Here is a 19,650-nt window from a genome sequence, read left to right as displayed (position 1 = left end):
AGTCCTGCAAATATAAGCATTTAGGTTATTATAAATGTTATAACAGTCAATTAAAAAGCTATATTTATATACGAAATACAAAATATACCTTATATCCTCAACAAATTCCTCAATCTTTAGAAGTGCTGCTTCACACACACGTCACCTTCCCATTTCTGTGCTTCATTTCTTAAGTTGTAGAACCTTCCCATCATGTAAGAGTCTTATTTCTTCAAGCATAGCTAAAAGAGGCTTCTTTATAGCATCTACAATGACTGCATTAAAACACTCAACCATCCCATTCTCTACAGACTCATATGCCAAATCACTACCAAAAAATGCCCTACACCATGTATGAGGTTCTCTAGCCATAAGATGATCATAAGCACCTTCACTTAAAGTCTTGATCCTATCCATGTTTATCTTGAAATCACATTTTGTTGTGGATTTTACAGTTGCCCAAAGCATGTTTATGAGTTGTATCCTACTATACACTTTCCTAAAATTGGCATAAATATGCCTAGCACATTGTCTGTGCTCTATATGGGGTAGAATTTCCTTTGTTGCTTCAACAAGACCCTAGGAAATGAAAAAAATATATTAGTAAATGTAATTAAAAACTATAATAGATGATATGGATTAAATGAACCTGTCATTACCTTGTATTGATCACTAATGGCACATAATCCCCTGCCAACATCCAATGAAAGATCTTCACTAACTGGTTCCAAGAACCATTTCCAATTAACCTTGTTTTCAACCTCCACAACAGCCTATGCTATAGGGTAAATTTAATTATTTGCATCTCTACCTATTGCAGTTAGTAGCTCACCCTTGCATTGTCCCTTCAAAAAACACCCATCCAACCCTATAACCCTACGCATTCTATCTTCCACCCATCTTTGGTTGCTTTAAAACACACATACATTCTATGAAAAGTTGTAGTCTGATTAGGGTTAATATTAACAAAAATCCTAACTATGCTACCTGGATTGGACCTCATCATTTCATGTCCATAATCCCACACTATTTCATAATGGTCACTCAATTTTCCATCAATAAAGGACAATGCCATACACCTTGATCTATAACATTTTGACCATGACACCTTGCAATGGAATTTACTTTGAATTATTGCCTGTATTTCCTTGCATTTTAACTTTGGTTTCCTTAATAGTTCTTTCACAAACTGCTTTGCTAACCAAGTTGGATTCATAAGCCTTGAACTACTATAATTCCTAACACATGTATGCCTATCATTCATCTTTTTCACCTAGAATGATTTTTCAGTACTTATCAATGAAGCACAAACCATAAAAGGGCATTTTTTCTGGATCACTAACACACACAACCACTAGTCTAGCACTATCACACTTCTTGAAACAAATTTTATAACCCTTATAGATGGAATAATTTGTTAAACATATTTCAGTTTCATGTCTAGATTCATACCTTTCTCCAATAACCGGTTTCATCACATTCCATTTGACCTTCAGATTATGGATGGAGTATACGATTTCATATTCATCACTAGATTCTTCAGTGTTTTTCTCATCATCTACTTCCACTCGAGCATTCTCTCATTCACCTTCCACTGGTTCGTCATCATTGTCTTCACAAAGAACATTAAGGAATCCATTTTTGCATCTTGAAACTGATTTGGTTTTTACAAAATCATCAACTTGAACGTCGATTGCGTCAGGCTCAAATACTTCATCCATCGCCAAAGGACACGAGCAAAATCGATCGATCGATTTGTCGGGAATAAAGGAGACGAGAAAAAGGGGTTTTGTTTAATAACCCTAAATTAATGAGGTCAACGATACAATCACCATTAAGATGTCATGTAGACTTTTGTAACCAGCTAAATGAGGGTCACCGGATGATAAAGGCTAAATTGTCTGGTTTATCCAGTTAATTGAGCTTTTTCATTCAAAAAATTTCTTTTAGGATTTTTTTGAAACTTTTTCCAAAATATAAAAACTTTATGGTAGATATCCCAAATATTATCAACCAAAGAAGCATATTATCAACCAAAGAAGCAGGAGACAAGAAATAGCAAAACTCATGTCAGGGGGTAAAAAATGGAAACAACAATACCTCGAGGAGTTATATATACAAACATGACCAATAAATCATGGTCGCCGGCTCTCCGCTGCTGAAGTTTAATTTCCAATCCCAAAATTAATTTCATAATCTTTATCGCAAAATCTCAAAAATCTAGGGTTAGGGTTTCTATTATCTCTTGAAATAATTTCTGGAGAAGCTTCATTCGTTCATGGACAGACATAGAGGAGGAGGAGGAGGAGACAGGTACGGGAATAGTCCTAACGACTCACATCCTTACAGACACCCTAGAGGTGGAGGCGGTGGAGGTCCACCACCTTCACGATCTTCAGATGATATTCCAATGAATCGTCACCATGGAGGTTTCTCTGGAAATCGTCGTCCTTTTGATAACAGTCCACCTCGTTATTCTCTTAGCGGTGGTGGTGGTGGCGGCGGTGGAGGTTTTCACCCGATGGATGGCGACGGTGGTTTCCGGCCTTTAGGTGTGCGTGGTGCTAGGAGTTACAACAATCCTTCTTCAGAGTTCGAGGTACCTCTTTCTGGGCAGAAAAGGTTTAATCCTGATTACGAGGTGCCTATGTCGGGCCAGAAACGTCAATTTCCTTTTCCTGGCCGAGGAGGGCCTTCTCCAGGTAGCTTGCTTAAATTTACTATTTGTTCGTTGATTTTGCATGTTAAAGTTGTTATTTTGACCTTCATGTGAAGGAGTATCAAGCATTAGCTACAGCCTCATTCGTCCAGCTTATATTGCATTGTTATTCTTTATAGATCGATTTGACGGAGGCAATTTTGAGAAAAGGAACTTCGATGGAGATAATTTTGATAAAAGAAATGTTGATGGAGGCAATTTTGACAAAAAACCTGTTGAAGGAGGCAGCTTCGCCAAGCTTTTTGTTGGTTCTGTTCCCAAGACTGCAACAGAAGAAGATGTAAGTTCCGAACTTGTGAAATGGCATTTTTTTTTGTTACTTCTACCTAAGACTGAAGTATTTTTTTTTTTTCTAGTTTTCTATAGAATGTGGCAATTCCATCTATCCTGCTAGGCTGATTAGCCTGCTGTTGCCTTCTGTTTGCATGATGACTAACTTTGGTATAATGTTAATGAATTCTATATATGATCTCAGATTCGACCTGTTTTTGAAGAACATGGAAATGTTGTTGAGGTTGCATTGATTAAAGACAAGAGAACAGGGCAACAACAAGGTATGTGCAATTACATAGATGCTTTCTGTAATTTGATATGTGTCGATATCTCTTTTCAGGTCCTTTGAGGGGCTGAAGGGAAGCAAATGTAAAGTTATGTTTCTTCCCAGAATCCCAGTTAGTTGTTTTGGCAATCTTCAGGCCTCTTATTATGGTTTGCAAGATCATATCTGTCTAAGAAGAAGAAGAAGATAAAACTAAACCATTAAATATCAGTAACTATAACAGTTGGTTCATGGAAGATGTTGCTTTGGGGGCAGAATAATGTGTCATATAAACATTGCAAGCTTCTTTTTAGATGAAGTTTTTGGTACCTAAAAAGCTTAGCTAATAGTGTTGAGATACTGACAGACAACTAGGTTATTTGTAGCATGTGGGTAGATTGCAGCATTGTAACTTTTGAGGTTTTCTACTTCTTTTTGGCGTTTAGACCCTGAAAAACTAATCTATGAATGCTTGTTAGTATAATTTAGTTGTGATGTTGGAAATATGGTGGTTGCATGGATGGGTTGATAGTTGCTCTACTAACATCTAGTTTTCTGGTTGGAATTATGTGGTTGCTATAAGCTATAGACTATAGACTATAGTGTATTGTTTGTGTTTTGAAATCATATTTGGAACATTTAGGCCTTGTAGGTACATTGTGAGTGAATTTCTTAACTTATCAGTTACTTTTTTGGGCTCAAGAATCTTGTTTGATTTCATTGGTTGAGTTATTCAGCGACACTAGATTGATTGTCTTTAATGGTTGCTATTTTATTCTTTGGAATTGCTGAATGTTTCTGTCATTGGGGGATATGTTTTAGTTTTCCATACAATGGATCTTTTCCTATTGCAGTTTTGTGGTAACTTGATGATTCTATTGGTTGCTTTGTGTATGATTTTAGTGGGAAATTAGTTGCACTCTTTTAACCTATAGTGCATGTTTGGTTTAGTTGTATCATTGATGACATCGTATCATTGGAAATGTTTCTTTTAGCTTTATTTGATGAATGTTGGATGTGCATATTTTTTTCTCTATGTATGTAGTTTAAGTTGTGGTGTTGTGATAATATGTGATGGTTTTCCAATAGTTGTATCTTTTTGTATTTGATTCTTGCCACTTTATTCCATTGTTAAAAATAAAAATGTGTGTATGATTCAAATAGAATGTGAATGAGTAGTAATGTCTTTCATTGGTTAAACCTCACAAATCTAGGAACTTTATCATGGTTGTTGATGAGCTTTTGAGAGACTGAATGTACATTTTGCTCCATTTGCATCATTATGTAGTTGCTTTTTTTACTTTTTGTGGTTGTGAGATATTGCAAAATAATGGACCTAGGTGTGTTTTACTTTTTTTATGGTTGTGGTTGTTGTTTTAGAGTAGATGGGATGGGAGATTGAATGATGATATAATTGATTGATTCAAATTCAATAATAGCACATAATCCCAATTGTTTTATTATGTTTTCTAGTTGAATGGTTGATTGTAGTGTTGTTAATATTACCAGGACAAACGGTGTTCGCCTCTGCAGGATGTTGCTTTATTAAATATGCCACATCAGAAGATGCTGACAGGGCAATACGTGCCTTACACAATCAGTACACATTGCCAGGGGTTAGTCTTTTTTTTTTTTTAAAAAAATAAAAATAAATGGGTGAAGTCTACTTAAGTCTGAAATGTAATTTTTTTTTTACAGGGAATGGGTCCCATCCAGGTCAGATATGCTGATGGGGAGCGTGAACGTTTAGGTAATTTACATGATAGATGCATATGCTTATGTGGTTTGTTTTCCTTTGGGATTTGATCCTGATGTTGTGTTCTTATGTGTTAGGTGCAGTGGAGTTCAAATTGTTTGTTGGCTCATTAAATAAACAAGCAACAGAGAAAGAAGTTGAACAAGTAAGTTGACATCACATATTCATAAATGTTTACTTTCTTATTTGCTTATCTATTTATCTATATATATACATGAAAATAATGTAACAAAAATTAATATTCAGATTTTTTTGCCTTATGGTCGTGTTGAAGATGTCTATCTCATGCGCGATGAAATGAAACAGAGTCGTGGTTTGTCCTCGTGTCATTTTTATTAGTATTATTTTCTAAATTTTTTCTGTAATTTGTCTTCATATGATATCAATATTTTGTGTAGGATGTGGATTTGTTAAATACTCAAATAGAGATGTGGCAATGGCAGCTATTAATGCTCTTAATGGAATTTACACAATGAGAGTAAGCAATTTCATGCTTCAAATTTTGTCTCTAGAGTTTCATCATTTTACCTTTTTTAATTTAAATTTTTTTTTTTTTATAAAAAAAATCAGGGTTGTGAACAGCCATTAATTGTTCGATTTGCCGACCCTAAAAGACCTAGACCTGGGGAAACAAGGTTCTCTCTTTTTTATTTATTAATATTATACGTATAAATATTTATTATAATTTATATAGTTTTCTTTTCTTTTTCCAGGGGAACTCCTTCATTTGGTGGCCCTGGGTTTGGTCCTCGGATGCAGCCCCCAGGAATTAGGTATCCATTCCCATCCCATTTACTTTTTGTATATATAATTTACATTTTTGGTCCTTGAGGACAACCGTTTCTTTCAATCTTGGTCCCGAAGAGTTTTCCTTTGCAAATTTGGTCCTTGTCTGAGGTGCCGTATTTTTAATCACTCTTCTTGGGGGACCAAAATAGTCATTTTACTTAAAAATCAGCTATATTCGTGGATCAAAAATGTAATTTTTTTTTTCTTTTTTACAGACCACCGAATCCTGGGGAGGCAGGAATGCATGGTAACGCATGGCATCCGATGGGCCCAGGTGATGTTGGTGGTTTGAACAACCAAATGGCAGCAGCTAGATCTGGTGATGCAAAAGTGTTGCAGCTTTCATCATCGCCTTTAAAAAAAGCATCAAATCAATCACCACAGCCTCCATCATCCAACACCATAAGACCAATTGGTCAACAACAAGTAGTAGCACCACCCAATTCCAGTGGTCAAACACATTCACATGGCCATGGTTTCAACACAATGTTACCCCAAAATCAGTATCAGGTGCCACCTGTCCACCAGTCAGCTTCACCCCTTGCTCAGATGCTGACTCAGCAAAAACAAACTTTACAGGCGAGTTACCAGTCATCTCAACAAGCCTTCTCACAGCTTCAACAGCAACTGCAACTTATCACACCTCAGCAGAATCTTCAACCTCCTCCTCCTCCTGCTGCTAGATTGCAACAGCCTAATTCTGCTCCGCTCATGCCATCCTTGAAATGTAACTGGACTGAGCACACATCGCCTGATGGATATAAGTACTACTACAATAGTACAACTGGCGAAAGCAAGGTAACTTTTATTTATTTATTTATTTTTTAAAATTGATTGATATGTTGAAATACATACATACCTACATACAGTGGGAGAAACCGGAGGAATTGGCTTTGTTTGAACAACAACAGAAGCCTCAAGAACAAAAGCAACAACAACAACAACAACAACAACAACAACAGCAAACTCAGTCTCTTTCACACAGTCAAGGTGGTGTTCCACATCAGCAAACTCCAAGTCTTTCACACAATCAAGGACATCAGCAAATGCAAACTCTCACTCAAGGTGTGCCACATCAGCAAACTCAGATTCCACAGTTTCAGAATCAGATGCAACTGCAAGCACAGGGGCGACACCCTCAACACTTGCAAAATCCCACTCACTCTACACCCGTAAAATTTTCTTCCGCTATTATTATTATTGTAGACTAAAATACAGTTTTGGTCCCTGACAATTTTGCTCTTACAATGTTCTATTTTGCAATAAGTATATAATCATTTTACTCTCTAACACTTTACAAAAGCCTCAAATCTTTTTGGACCAAAATTGGAGAAATCAGCTATGCTTGGGAACCAAAACTGTTATTTCTTCTTTTCTGAAAGGTTTTGTGTAATTTAATTTAAAGTAAATAGCTGTTTTGGTCCCAAAGGTTTTTTTGTCTTGCTATTTTGGTCCTTATTTGAAGTTTTTTGTAACAAGTACCAAGAAAATGACTATAAATTCAGGATGAAATTTGCAAAAACCGTGACCAAAAATGTTACAAGAAGCTTAAATAAGGACCAAAATTGTAATATTCGGTTGTACCCAGGGACCAAAAATGCAATTTACTTTTTAGTTTATCTTCTGATTAGTATATTTGATGATCTTGTTATCCATTTTTTTTTGGTTGCAGTATCAAAATGCTGGGGTTGCAGGCCATCAAAATATTCAGGTATTGATTATATTTATTTTTATATGATTTATTTTTTGTTTTTTTTTAATTTTAATAAAACTGATTTGTGTTGCAGGGCTTTGGGTATGGACAAATGCCAGTGGGTGGTGGTTCCATGAATGATTCTGCACAACGCTTTCAGCAGGTAATAAAATTCTTTTAAAAAATCACCAAAAATTCTTATATTTTTAAATTAATCTTTTGATTTAACAGGGGATGCAGGGAGGAGGAGGTCAGGACTGGATGTGGAAAAATAAAACACCAGGTTTACTTATTTTCCAACATCTATACTTTTTTTTTTAATAATAAATATAGTTATATATTTATATGTTGAAATGAGAGTGATTTGGATTTATTTGTTCAGGTCCAGGCAGTTAGGCAATTTGAAGAAAATTGTTGACTTTTATAGATTTATTTGCTTGTCATCGATCTTGTAACATAACTATTACCATTAGGTTGTTTTTTAAAAAAAAAAAATGATCTGTTATGGATCTTTATAGATTTGTAGTGTTTGAGCCGTGATTGATTTCTTTAAATTTTGACGGTGCTTGAAACTTGCATCATAAATCTGGAGACTTTGGGCCGAAAAAAATGTTTGTCATCTACCCGGAGTTCTTAAATCTGTGAAATAATTTGGAGATGACGACTGTTATAGACGATTCATAATGATCATGAGAATGGGGTAACAACATATTGAGGGTATGCTATACATGAATGTTTTGCATATGAAATGGATATAGATGAAAGGAATGAAGCACAAAGCCACGATAAGGATCATAATATTACATGAATAATAGTAATATCACGAGGCATTGGCATCGCTATATCAAGGAGTGGAAGAATACATCTCTGATTTGAAGAACTCTCAACTTTCATTCCAAATCAATCGGAGGAGCATATAGACGTTTGATTCTCAAGTGGGCTAAACCAGAAATAGAAGTAAAAACTGGATGCAAACTCTCAACACCTTGACGGTCAACCAAGCGATGCAATTCTCTTAAAACATCAAAACTGCCATGAGATGGTAAAATAGAAGACGACCGCTAAAAGTTGCTTTGGTTCATCCACTCTTGTTCTCCCTAACCTAGGAAGCAAGTCACGATCCACTAGGCCACTAGGGCGATATACTCTAAAAACCCACTCAAACGACTGAGCTGACCCAAAACTATTATACAAATAAACTCATAACTTCCAACTAGACCCTTAGTACCCATCACCTATCAAAACTCGAATGGGAAAATCGTAAGAAGAAGGTTATCTGTTTTAGTTGTGGTATGAAGTACACGTCACAACACAAATGTGCTAAGGGAAATTTGAGGGTGACAAAATTGACAAAGACGACAAGGTGTCTCCTGCTAATCACCCTATTCCAGACGAGGATGAACGTTTGTCCCTTGAATCATGGGGTTTCCCGTCGGACCTTACCCTTGCCCTTACCACCATCAAAATCGTTGGAGAAATTAATGTGTTGTCTACTCTTATTCTGATTTATACCGGTGCATCTCACAATTTTATTTATAGAAGACTTGTCTTAGCCCTTGGCCTTGCTATCCGATCCATTCCCAAGGTTGGTATTAAATTAAGGGATGACAAAAGAGTGTGGATAACAAAACAATGTCAGGATGTCCCTATTTAGCTTGGCACTTTCTCCCATGTCATTGATGCTTTAGTTTATGACCTTGGGAATTTAGATGTCATCTTGGGAATTGCATGGTTGGGTACTTTTGATGACGTACTTTTCAATTAGCTTACATAATGTACTCAATTTTCGGACAATTCTTCCCTAGTCAAGCTTCAAGGAACAAGTCACGATGACTAAAGACTTTCTTTACTCCATGCATGCCTTGAGGAACAATCGGACAATACCCCCAACTCCAAAATCGTTACCGGACAATACCCCCTAATTGTTGATCAATAGACGCAACTAGATAACCTTATTACACAACTTTCCCATCTCTTCCAAGCTCCAAGGGGGCTGCCAGTGTCCCGATCTATTGAACACACGATTAATTTGTTGAAAGGCCAAGGACCGGTATATGTTCGTCCATATCGTCATCCCCACTTACACAAGGATGAGATACAACGACATGCCATTGATATGATGAATCAGCGTCTTATTAGACCAATTCAAAGTGTCTTTTCAAGCACAATAATTTTGGTTAAAAAGAAGGACTCTACTTGGCGACTTTGCATCGTCTACATGGCTTTAAATCGACTTACATTTTTAGACATACCATATATTTATTGTGGACGAGATAATGGATGAACTCCACGATAACACCGTTTTTCTCCAAAATTGACTTAAAGTTGAGTTTCTATCAGGTTCGGGTATGTGAGACCGATATTGCAAAGATCCCCTTTCGCACACATAACAACCACTATGAGTTTTTGGTTATGCCATTTGTCTTAATCAATGCTCCAACGACATTTCAAGATTTGATGAACAACATTTTCCGACCTATGTTACGAAAAGGGGTCCTTGTTTTTATGACATTTTGGTGTATAGTAGATGTGGGACCATTTGAACCTACTAGTTGAAGTCTTAACACCATTGCAAACCAATAAATTGGTAGTTAACCAAAAGAAAAGTAGCTTTGGGAGAAAGTCAGTTGTTAGGTGCATTTTGTGCACCTTTTTGCACAACTTTTAGCCCCTTTTTTATGTATGTCCTTAGCATAATTTCGTTGTTTTTTATTGCATTTTAGCATATTTAGGTTAATTTCTTGAACAACCTTATTTGCACTCTTTCATGTCCTTTTCAGGTGAACCGGAGCTTGGAACGCGCTTTGGGAAGTGCCGGGAAGCATTGGTGAAGATTTCGGGATGATCGGATGAAGAACGAAAAAGTTGGAAAAATCAAGTTTGGAATTGGAGTCAGAGAGGAACACGGGGCGTGTTGCTGAACACGACCCGTGTCAGTTTAGTGCAAATCAACACGGGGCGTGTTGCTGAACACGACCCGTGTCAGTTTAGCCTATTTTAACACGGGCCGTGTTCGACCCAAAAACCAACTTTTGGCAGTTTTTCCTATGTTTCATATTACGGGTTGAGGGTCATTTTTACAGATACACAACATATCAGAGCACCATTGGAGAAGAGAATTCGAAGGTTTTTGCAAGGGTTTGTCCGTCAATCATTTGGAAACATTAATTCTTGTTTTTGTAAGTTGTAATTACACTTAATTTCATCTTTTAGACTTGTGATCTTGTTCTAGCCATGTGTGGCTAGAACCCTAGTTTCTCCAATTTCATGTTTTAACTTCTTGGTAGTGACTTCAATCATATGACATGATGTTTGTTCTTAATTTCTATCTAATGAATTTGATTTTGCTTCAATCGAATGTTTGATTCTAATTGTGATTCTTATTGGCCATTTGAATTAAGGTTAGGTCATTCAAGTTATCTCTTTTACAAAATCCGTAATTGTTTTGTGAAATTGAACAAGTAACAAGCATTAAATTGATCTCTATTGAATGAATTTAGTGTAAATCTTATTCATACACTTTTACACTCCCGAGCTTATGAGGAGTATTGGGTGTTGTTGGGAACATTCACATAAAGCTTCATGCAATCTTATAATCTAATTCTAAGAGCTTGTTTAGATTAGGTTAGTAAGGTTAGGGTTAATCAAAGAGCTTGTTTTGGTTAATTAATGTGGTGAATGGGAAGTGTTAGAGCTTGTTAACACTTTCGGGTACCAACTTTGATAGAATTAAACAAATATCATGTTATCTTGGAATCACATTGCTAAGTTGTCATACATGAGGTTGGAGTCCTTACCTTTTCTGGATTTAATTCACTCTTTTAGTTGATTACTTGTGTTTTTAAGTGTTTGTTTTAATTATTTTATCCTAAACCCCCCTCTTTACTGTTGGTGACCATAGTACCTTGCGCAAAGAGGTATAGACTAATTATCCCGTGTCTCTGTGGATCGACCCTGCTTGCCTTGTACTACCTTTTAGTGCAATATAGTGGGATTCTTTTGGAGTATATCGTACCCCATTATTTGCTGGGTCTGACACCCCTAACATCAGTCAAGCATTTGGCCCATGTTATCAATGATAAGGGAGTTTCCATGGATCTGACAAAGATTAACTCTATTACTAATTGGCCGGTTCTCAAATCAATAAAGGTTGTTTGTGGGTTCTTGGGACTAACCGATTACTACTTGAAATTCATAGATGGTTATGATGAAATAATTAGACCCCTTAATTGATGGGTTATGGTCATAAGACATCCTATGTGCTCATACAAACCCTAATGCTTGGATCTAGGTTTCTCTATTGTACATGCAAGTTATCCAAGGCTATAAACCCTAATTCTAGCATATGGGAATCGATATTAACATATAATTAGGTTTAAGATATTACCTTGATTGTTATGTAGTAATAACAATCCCAATTCCTCCTTGAATTGACTTTGGAAGGCTTAGAGTCACAAGTATCACTCCTCTAATGGCTTACAAACACCAAGAGCAAATGGAGAAGGTATAAAGAGAGAGGAGAGAGGTAGAAATTCGTCCTTAGATGCTCTAGGGATCAAGTGTCCGAAATCCTAAGGCCTTAGGAGTCTTTATATAGGGTTGGGATTAGGGTTTCAGTCCTTATCCTTATCTAGTTACTTGCCCATCAAGCAACCATAAGATAAGCCTATGAAAACCCTATCTCTTGGACCTTGGACGATTTTAAGGATATCCTTATCCTTGAATTCGTCCATCCTTTAACAAGGATAACCATTGCCCTATTTTGCAACTATCACATAATTACAATTCAGCCCCTCTAGTTTAATTAATTACATTTGATCACAAAATTAATTCTTAATTAATTATTGACCAATATTAATTAAACAAATATGATTTCTCCTTTAATATATTATTCTTATAACATATTAATAAATCATAATAACCTCTCTCTTTATTTATTTTTCCAATCAAGTTGCTTTGGTGAAGGCAACCCAAAAGGACCATGCACCATCGGGTCAAGTACATACCAAAATAGTTATGGACTTAGACACTAATCCAACAGTCTCCCACTTGGATAAGTCTAATAACTATTTTGCGTATGACTTCAGATCCTGATCTGCAATCGTAGCTTTCCAAAGCCGCTGTCAACTCTGATCATATCAGATATGCGTGTCCTCAGATAAGGGATCATATATTCCTCCATTCTAGATATCATATGAGATATGATTTCAAATCATTCTCTTTGTACTATATCTCGATTCCCGATTTATGACGACTGACTAATTGAGCAAATCAAATTAGCCCTAGCCCGACTGAGCATTTACGTTTGTCATCACTAAATCATCGAGGGGCCCAAAGATATCGCTTTTATTCTACTTTGAATAAAAGGAACGGATAAACTTTGATACAATGCTTGCTTGCACTCACTCACCGAATCACACACAACAATATGTTTTATAACACCAAGTTACTAGTGCGTTTACATATTCTCAATGTGCAACCGATTCGCAGGATACAACTCACACATCTCGGTTTCAAGAATATAAGATGTTATCGTCTCACCAATCACTCGTGATACAATTCATGGAGTGATCCAAGTGAGCGTGGATTTAATCCAATGCTCAAACTCATATTCATAAGCACTCATGAACGTTGCAGCAAACATTTGCTTATGTCTAATACTCTTTTAGACAATCCACACACCAATTCACGACAGTCGTCATTCATATCTACTTCCAACATATGAATGACTGTGGCCCGTTTGAATAATTCAATTATTCTTAATAAACTCAATTATTCTGGAAGTCAAAACATGGAAATGTGAAACACAAGAATAATACTAATCCCATATGGCCTCAATCCTTTGAGCATAAATAAAACACCTTTTATTTATCACCATATTGATTACTCATTATTTGTCGTTTCGGTTAATCAACTTCTTACTTGAATTATTACACTTGTCCCATGCTCTTAGCATGCACACAATGTTAACCTATGGTTCTTACTTTGTGAAATAGACCAAACTGAACACATTTCCAATCATTCTCATTTCATAACTCTTAATCCTTTTCCATAAGTTTAAGAATATCAAATTCTTGCCACTTATAGAGTATGCTAGATTCTAACATTTTATGCAACGATCCTTTCGTAATGTCACTGCACCAAAGTCACAAAGACTATTGCCAATGATATTACAAAGTCCTCTATCGGAGATTGTTACAAGACAATTCCTTAGATATGATGTCTCTCACTCAAAGTACATTCCTTTGAACATCCTTTTGCATAAAAGTTTCTAATCTAGACATAGATTTTCAATATTCAATTCCCCATATGGACACGTTTCCATATTTTCCATATGACAACTCATTCTTAATAGAATCTTTTCTATTCATAATAATGTCGATATTGTCCATCCAATACCATGCTTCCAACTACTCACAAGCAACCAATCCTTGTCGAACTTTGGATTGTCCTTTAATAGTTGTTTAATTATTTTAATCAAAACCGATTCTAGTCCTTTTTCCCTCTAAATGTGCTAGACATTTGGAAAATTTTAGAATGGTCAAACATTAAAGCATTTGCAATCGATCCTATACCCGAAGCGTATGGGACACGACGCATAATGTTTTATTTGCTATGTTCTCAAAATTCGAATTGTGAAGAGGAATGCCGTAATCATAATCGAAATTTTAAGAACACACTATGTACCGTTGACTAAATTTATTAACATTTCTCAACCTAAACCTTTAGATTTGAAATGAAGCATAATATTCTCTCCCTTAATTATAGCAAAACAACTATTCCTTCCTTACAACTTTGCAAAGAATGACTCTTGTTTTCTATAATTAATATTGCCAACTTGTAATACGTGCCTTAATAATCATACAATCATAACTTTTATGCTCCCACTATCATGATGATTATTATAAGCATAACACTTATGCTCCCACTAGCTTCGACATGTATTCATAAACATTTTAACTTTCAGAAAAAAAACAATGCTTATTGAATTTCTTAAGTTCATGTTTCTAATACTTAGTGCTTTGATAATCTTTTATCAAGGCTTCTTGAACTTATACACCTTTTCCTTAGATAGTTCATATGTGTGTGTAAACAATTGCCAAACCTCACAATTCAAATTACGGAAAGGGATACCGTAACCATAATCGAATTCGAGAATGCAATTTTACGATCACTATCTTCTTAAAATCTTTCTTAGTGAAAGCATTTCCTCACAATCATTTTCACGAAGGAGGAAATATTATGACACTTAGATTTAAATGGTGTATGTGTTCCTATCCATGTGAATTTGTTAAAACCAAAGTTTACGACAAATTCAAACTCATGTGGACCGAACTTTCTTAATCTTGATTTCTGGCCTTATGGTAGCACAGCTGCCCACCATGTCTTCCAAGTAGTTAAGCAGCTCACCCTTTCCTATCAATGTACCTTTCATTGATTAAGGTGCTTTGCCTTTTATGCATTCAAAATGAGAACTCATAGAACTCACATGCTTAATTAACTCGATTGGATTGGCACGGAAACAAAATAATATCATCACGATAGGTTGTAAACCTCAACTCGTGTGCTAGTGGTGATCGATAAGGTTCATTTGATTTGTTCCTGAAACCTTTCAAGACTATTAAGACTCCCACTGACTCCTTGACATATAAGACTCTCTTGTCAATAACCATTTCTTGACAAACAGATATTCAAGAGTTACTGTAGCTTTTATCAAAACACTTCATAAATTGGTCCTAGTTGGTCTTTGTCTTATTCAAGACATCACAACTTTCCACATTTAATGAATGTTATAAACCTTCTTTATACTTATCACTCAATGTCACAATCTTAACTTTTAAGACTTGTTTTGGAACGAAGTATGATTGACTTTTTGATTTAACCATTTCTTCAATTCTTGATTCCTCTTCTTAGACATACAATTGTACTAAGACTCACTTAGAGGATCAATTGAGATATGGTTCTTAATCATTAAGTCCTATCATAAAGCATAAAAGCTATTCTCCCTTCTTCTTAGAATGGAGAAACTTTTATCTTTCTGCCTACTTGATTCTTCTTATTCGTTCTGCTATTGATTTAAACTTTTTCAAACAATTCAGAATTATACTTAATCTTATAAGTATAATCATATTTACTAAACTTTTAGTAAATCATGACGAATATTACTCCTATGGTGGACTTGATCAACACACAACTTTGTGTACTTGATCTCCTAGTCCTTCACTTGACACTTTGTCAATGAATTAGCCTAATTTCGAAAATATGAAATTTCTCATTCATCGTGCAACCAAGTTGCATGATTCCAAGTTTCTGTCCAATTGTAACTTGGGCGATGAGAAACTCTCCCTATTTGGTAAATTCTCGACTTTCCATAAATAACATAATAAGAACCAAATCCATTATTGCTAATAATAGAAACATCCAAACATCAATTTTTCATATACGCCATTGCAAGGATAAATAAATAATATAAAATCAAAATTTATTTTATTGCGGAAAAATTTTGTCCTTACAATGCAATTCATTGAAAAACTATGCTAATACATCTTTCTTAGCAATCTAATTCTAACTCTAAGTAGTAGCTAAAGAATCTAATCTTCGAGAAATGCGATCGAAATCCATTCCTTCACGGTTAGATTCTGCTCACTTCTTCCCTTAAGCTTCCTTTCTTTTCTTCGATCCTACAAAACATCAATTGCAATCTTATCACATTATGTATTAAGAATCTAGAATAGAAGCTTAAAAGAGTTAGTTAATGGATTTTACCTATATTAGAGCCATACGTTTCGACTCTCCCATCTCTTAGATCTCTTAAGTAAATGGGACAACTTCGTCTCCAATGCCCTTTCTCTTGGCAATAAAAGCAAATTGACTCCTTTGGAACTTGACATGGAACTACTTCAGACATTGCCTTTCTCTTATGATCAAACTTTTCGATCATAGCATGTCTTTCGTTGCCATTGTCTATATCCATAGAGGTCTCGAAGACAGATTCAACAATCAACTTTGCTTTTCTATTGCGCCAAACCATTGCTGATTCAGCAGCAATAAGCATATAGGTGAGATCTATAAGGGTCACGTCGCGGTTCATCATATAGTACTCTCTTAAGAACTCACTATATGAGTTAGGAAGTGACTGAAGAACCCAATCAACAACCATTTCCTCACAGACAACGGATCCCAATGTTCTTAACCTATCAATGTGTGACTTCATCCCTAGGACGTGTGCACACACCGACTTTCCTTCTTTATGTTTACTTGCCAAAAGGGCTTGAGTGATCTTGAACTTTTCAAGCCTTTGAACTTGTGGGTTAGGGAGAATAATTGGAGGAGGAGGAAGTGAAGTATGATCTCTTGTTCCTCGATCGAATCGTGGAATATCATCTTCATGTGGAATGCTTGTTCCACGGGATTTGAGAAGACCATAGTTGTCAAACTTTGACATCTACAAAACGGGAGAAAATAAATTCAAGTTAGTTGATTGATTGAGTCCTTAGTAAATGACCCAAATGAGATACTAAGGCTAGGACCCAACACAATATTCTACAACTCGGGAGAGGGATGCCGTAACCCTAATTGCATAATATTTAAAGGTAAGTGAATGATGATTCACTAATTTCCACCACGAAAAAAGAAATTTAAGTTTTAAATCTATGAAAACTCCTAGATCCTTTGAGATTCATTAAACTTTCAATGGCATGTTTAAATCTCGATATCCCCCTCTTGTTTGTGACTGGGATACCGAGGATCACAAAGCGGGTGTGAATAACCATGCAAACTTACATGGTGCCCTCACATGTTACAGTCACCTATTCGATGTGCCGGTAAACCACACACGCTCCACCGAACTATGACAAACATTGAGTCACCCTTTGCTACCTTTGCTTAGAACCATTTAGTGTGCCGGTAAACCACACACGCTCCAGTAACGTCTTTGCAAGGGTACAAAGTGTAATTTCATGGAATTGCATCAATTCACTTTGCCTAAGTAACTAAGATTGGAAATTTTATGAAAACATTTAGTTACTTTAATAATTCATTATACTTATAATGGAAGGTTTCGTCCTATCCTACCCGTTCGGCTAACGACCCTCCACTAGTCAAGACTGCGGTGGGTAAGAGTGGATACCCATTCAATCGCCATTTTATAGGCAATTTCCTTAAACGCCCCTTATAGACTAGCTTCGTGAATGAGGCCTACTAACGGTAAGACTGACTTTTACTCATACATATATATAATGTTAGACTTTTAATGTTATATATATAGTATAGGGTGTATTTTACACTTTCAAAATACTAGGTGGTCTAATTTAACAATTATACTTTTAATTCAATTAAATTGTAAACCTAAACTTTTATGGATTTATTAAACCTCTTTTAATTATACACCTTAATTAATTAATAAAACCATAAGGGTGTGATTTGAACTTTTTTAAAAGATTACTAGGGTTTTCGAATTTAACATTCCTAATTAAACTTTTAATCAACTTTTAAATTCCAAAACTTGAGGGCAAGTTTTGAAACATTTCAACACATTAGGGTTTAGAATTTAAATATACATCAAAATTAAACCATTTAATCAAAATTTAAATTCCAAAAATTGAGGGCAAGTTTTGAAACCTTTTTCCAAAACATTAGGGTTTTAACTATTTAAATTTCAAAACAACAAAACTTTTGGGTTCAAATTTAAACTATAAAACCTAAGGGGAAAATATGAAACTTTTCATAACAACAAGGATCAAATAACAAATAATCTAAAATTAACATTTAATCACATAATTATCCATATTTTATTTATTTAATGATTTCTTGCAAAACAATTTATCAATTTAATTAAAATAATTAATCAATTATCACATAAGGAAACAAATATTTTATTAATTAATAAATATCTTCAATTAGATCAAGAATATACTCATATATATCAAAAAATCGGATTTATATTGATCTAATATGATAAGGTAACTATCCATAAGCAAAAACAGCAAGAAATCCCGAGATATACTCCATCTGACGAGTTGACTCGTCGAGTCAAGCTTGGACTCGTCGAGTCTGCATGGACTCGGCGAGTTCAGCTATGGACTCGGCGAGTCCAGCCTCCAGAAACCAAAAAATTGAAATTTTCATACATATCAAGCATCAATACAATAGAAACCAGTCTAGGCTCTGATACCACTGATGGGTTATGGTCATAAGACATCCTATGTGCTCATACAAACCCTAATGCTTGGATCTAGGTTTCTCTATTGTACATGCAAGTTATCCAAGGCTATAAACCCTAATTCTAGCATATAGGAATCGATATTAACATATAATTAGGTTTAAGATATTACCTTGATTGTTATGTAGTAATAACAATCCCAATTCCTCCTTGAATTGACTTTGGAAGGCTTAGAGTCATAAGTGTCACTCCTCTAATGACTTACAATCACCAAGAGCAAATGGAGAAGGTATAAAGAGAGAGGAGAGAGGTAGAAATTCGTCCTTAGATGCTCTAGGGATCAAGTGTCCGAAATCCTAAGGCCTTAGGAGTCTTTATATAGGGTTGGGATTAGGGTTTCAGTCCTTATCCTTATCTAGTTACTTGCCCATCAAGCAACCATAATATAAGCCTATGAAAACCCTATCTCTTGGACCTTGGACGATTTTAAGGATATTCTTATCCTTGAATTCGTCCATCCTTTAACAAGGATAACCATTGCCCTATTTTGCAACTATCACATAATTACAATTCAGCCCCTCTAGTTTAATTAATTACATTTGATCACAAAATTAATTCTTAATTAATTATTGACCAATATTAATTAAACAAATATGATTTCTCCTTTAATATATTATTCTTATAACATATTAATAAATCATAATAACCTCTCTCTTTATTTATTTTTCCAATCAAGTTGCTTTGGTGAAGGCAACCCAAAAGGACCATGCACCATCGGGTCAAGTACATACCAAAATAGTTATGGACTTAGACACTAATCCAACATTAATAACATCAACAATAAGGATAATTAAATATGGGAGAGAAGGCTCAAGGTGATTTTGAAACTCTTAAACGAGCCATGGTTTCTTCACCAGTCCCAGCTTTACCCAATTTTACTCTTCCTTTCGAAATTGACTACGATGCATTTGGATGATGGCTTGGAGCGATTCTCATGCAGTCAATCCATCCTATT

At 35.4% G+C, this 19,650-nt stretch overlaps 1 protein-coding gene across 3 annotated transcripts; it reads left to right on the top strand.

The window, feature by feature from the left end:
* The first annotated feature begins 2,113 nt into the window (after nucleotides 1-2,113).
* LOC111886944 (flowering time control protein FCA) lies at nucleotides 2,114-8,132 on the top strand. Of its 3 annotated transcripts, none has more exons than XM_023883182.3 (16): nucleotides 2,114-2,681; nucleotides 2,818-2,978; nucleotides 3,174-3,252; nucleotides 4,746-4,852; nucleotides 4,935-4,986; nucleotides 5,070-5,137; nucleotides 5,239-5,305; nucleotides 5,391-5,470; nucleotides 5,563-5,627; nucleotides 5,706-5,765; nucleotides 5,997-6,579; nucleotides 6,651-6,953; nucleotides 7,454-7,492; nucleotides 7,569-7,637; nucleotides 7,706-7,757; nucleotides 7,857-8,132. In XM_023883182.3, exons 1-16 carry the CDS (start codon nucleotides 2,258-2,260, stop codon nucleotides 7,868-7,870), a joined length of 2,223 nt encoding a protein of 740 aa, XP_023738950.1. In that variant the 5' UTR covers nucleotides 2,114-2,257; the 3' UTR covers nucleotides 7,871-8,132. The 3 variants fall into 3 exon arrangements, with proteins under 3 accessions (XP_023738950.1, XP_052620483.1, XP_023738951.1); XM_052764523.1 differs by having other exon boundaries at nucleotides 2,115-2,681; nucleotides 4,770-4,852; XM_023883183.3 differs by having other exon boundaries at nucleotides 2,115-2,681; nucleotides 5,076-5,137.
* Nucleotides 8,133-19,650: the final 11,518 nt, after the last annotated feature.

Source organism: Lactuca sativa, chromosome 6 (genome assembly GCF_002870075.4).
Source record: "Lactuca sativa cultivar Salinas chromosome 6, Lsat_Salinas_v11, whole genome shotgun sequence".
NCBI classification, from domain to species: Eukaryota; Viridiplantae; Streptophyta; class Magnoliopsida; order Asterales; family Asteraceae; genus Lactuca; species Lactuca sativa.
The sequence above is the reverse complement of the archived record's forward strand: the minus strand, read 5'-3'. Positions and strand labels throughout refer to the sequence as shown.

What these genes read in the sequence shown, in the direction of transcription:
- LOC111886944 (XM_023883182.3), top strand. Translation starts at nt 2,258, where the DNA reads ATGGACAGACATAGAGGAGGAGGAGGAGGAGACAGGTACGGGAATAGT. An exon ending in TGAAATGAAACAGAGTCGTG is followed by an intron (nt 5,306 to 5,390) that starts GTTTGTCCTCGT and finishes TATTTTGTGTAG; the next exon opens with GATGTGGATTTGTTAAATAC. An exon ending in CCTAGACCTGGGGAAACAAG is followed by an intron (nt 5,628 to 5,705) that starts GTTCTCTCTTTT and finishes TTCTTTTTCCAG; the next exon opens with GGGAACTCCTTCATTTGGTG.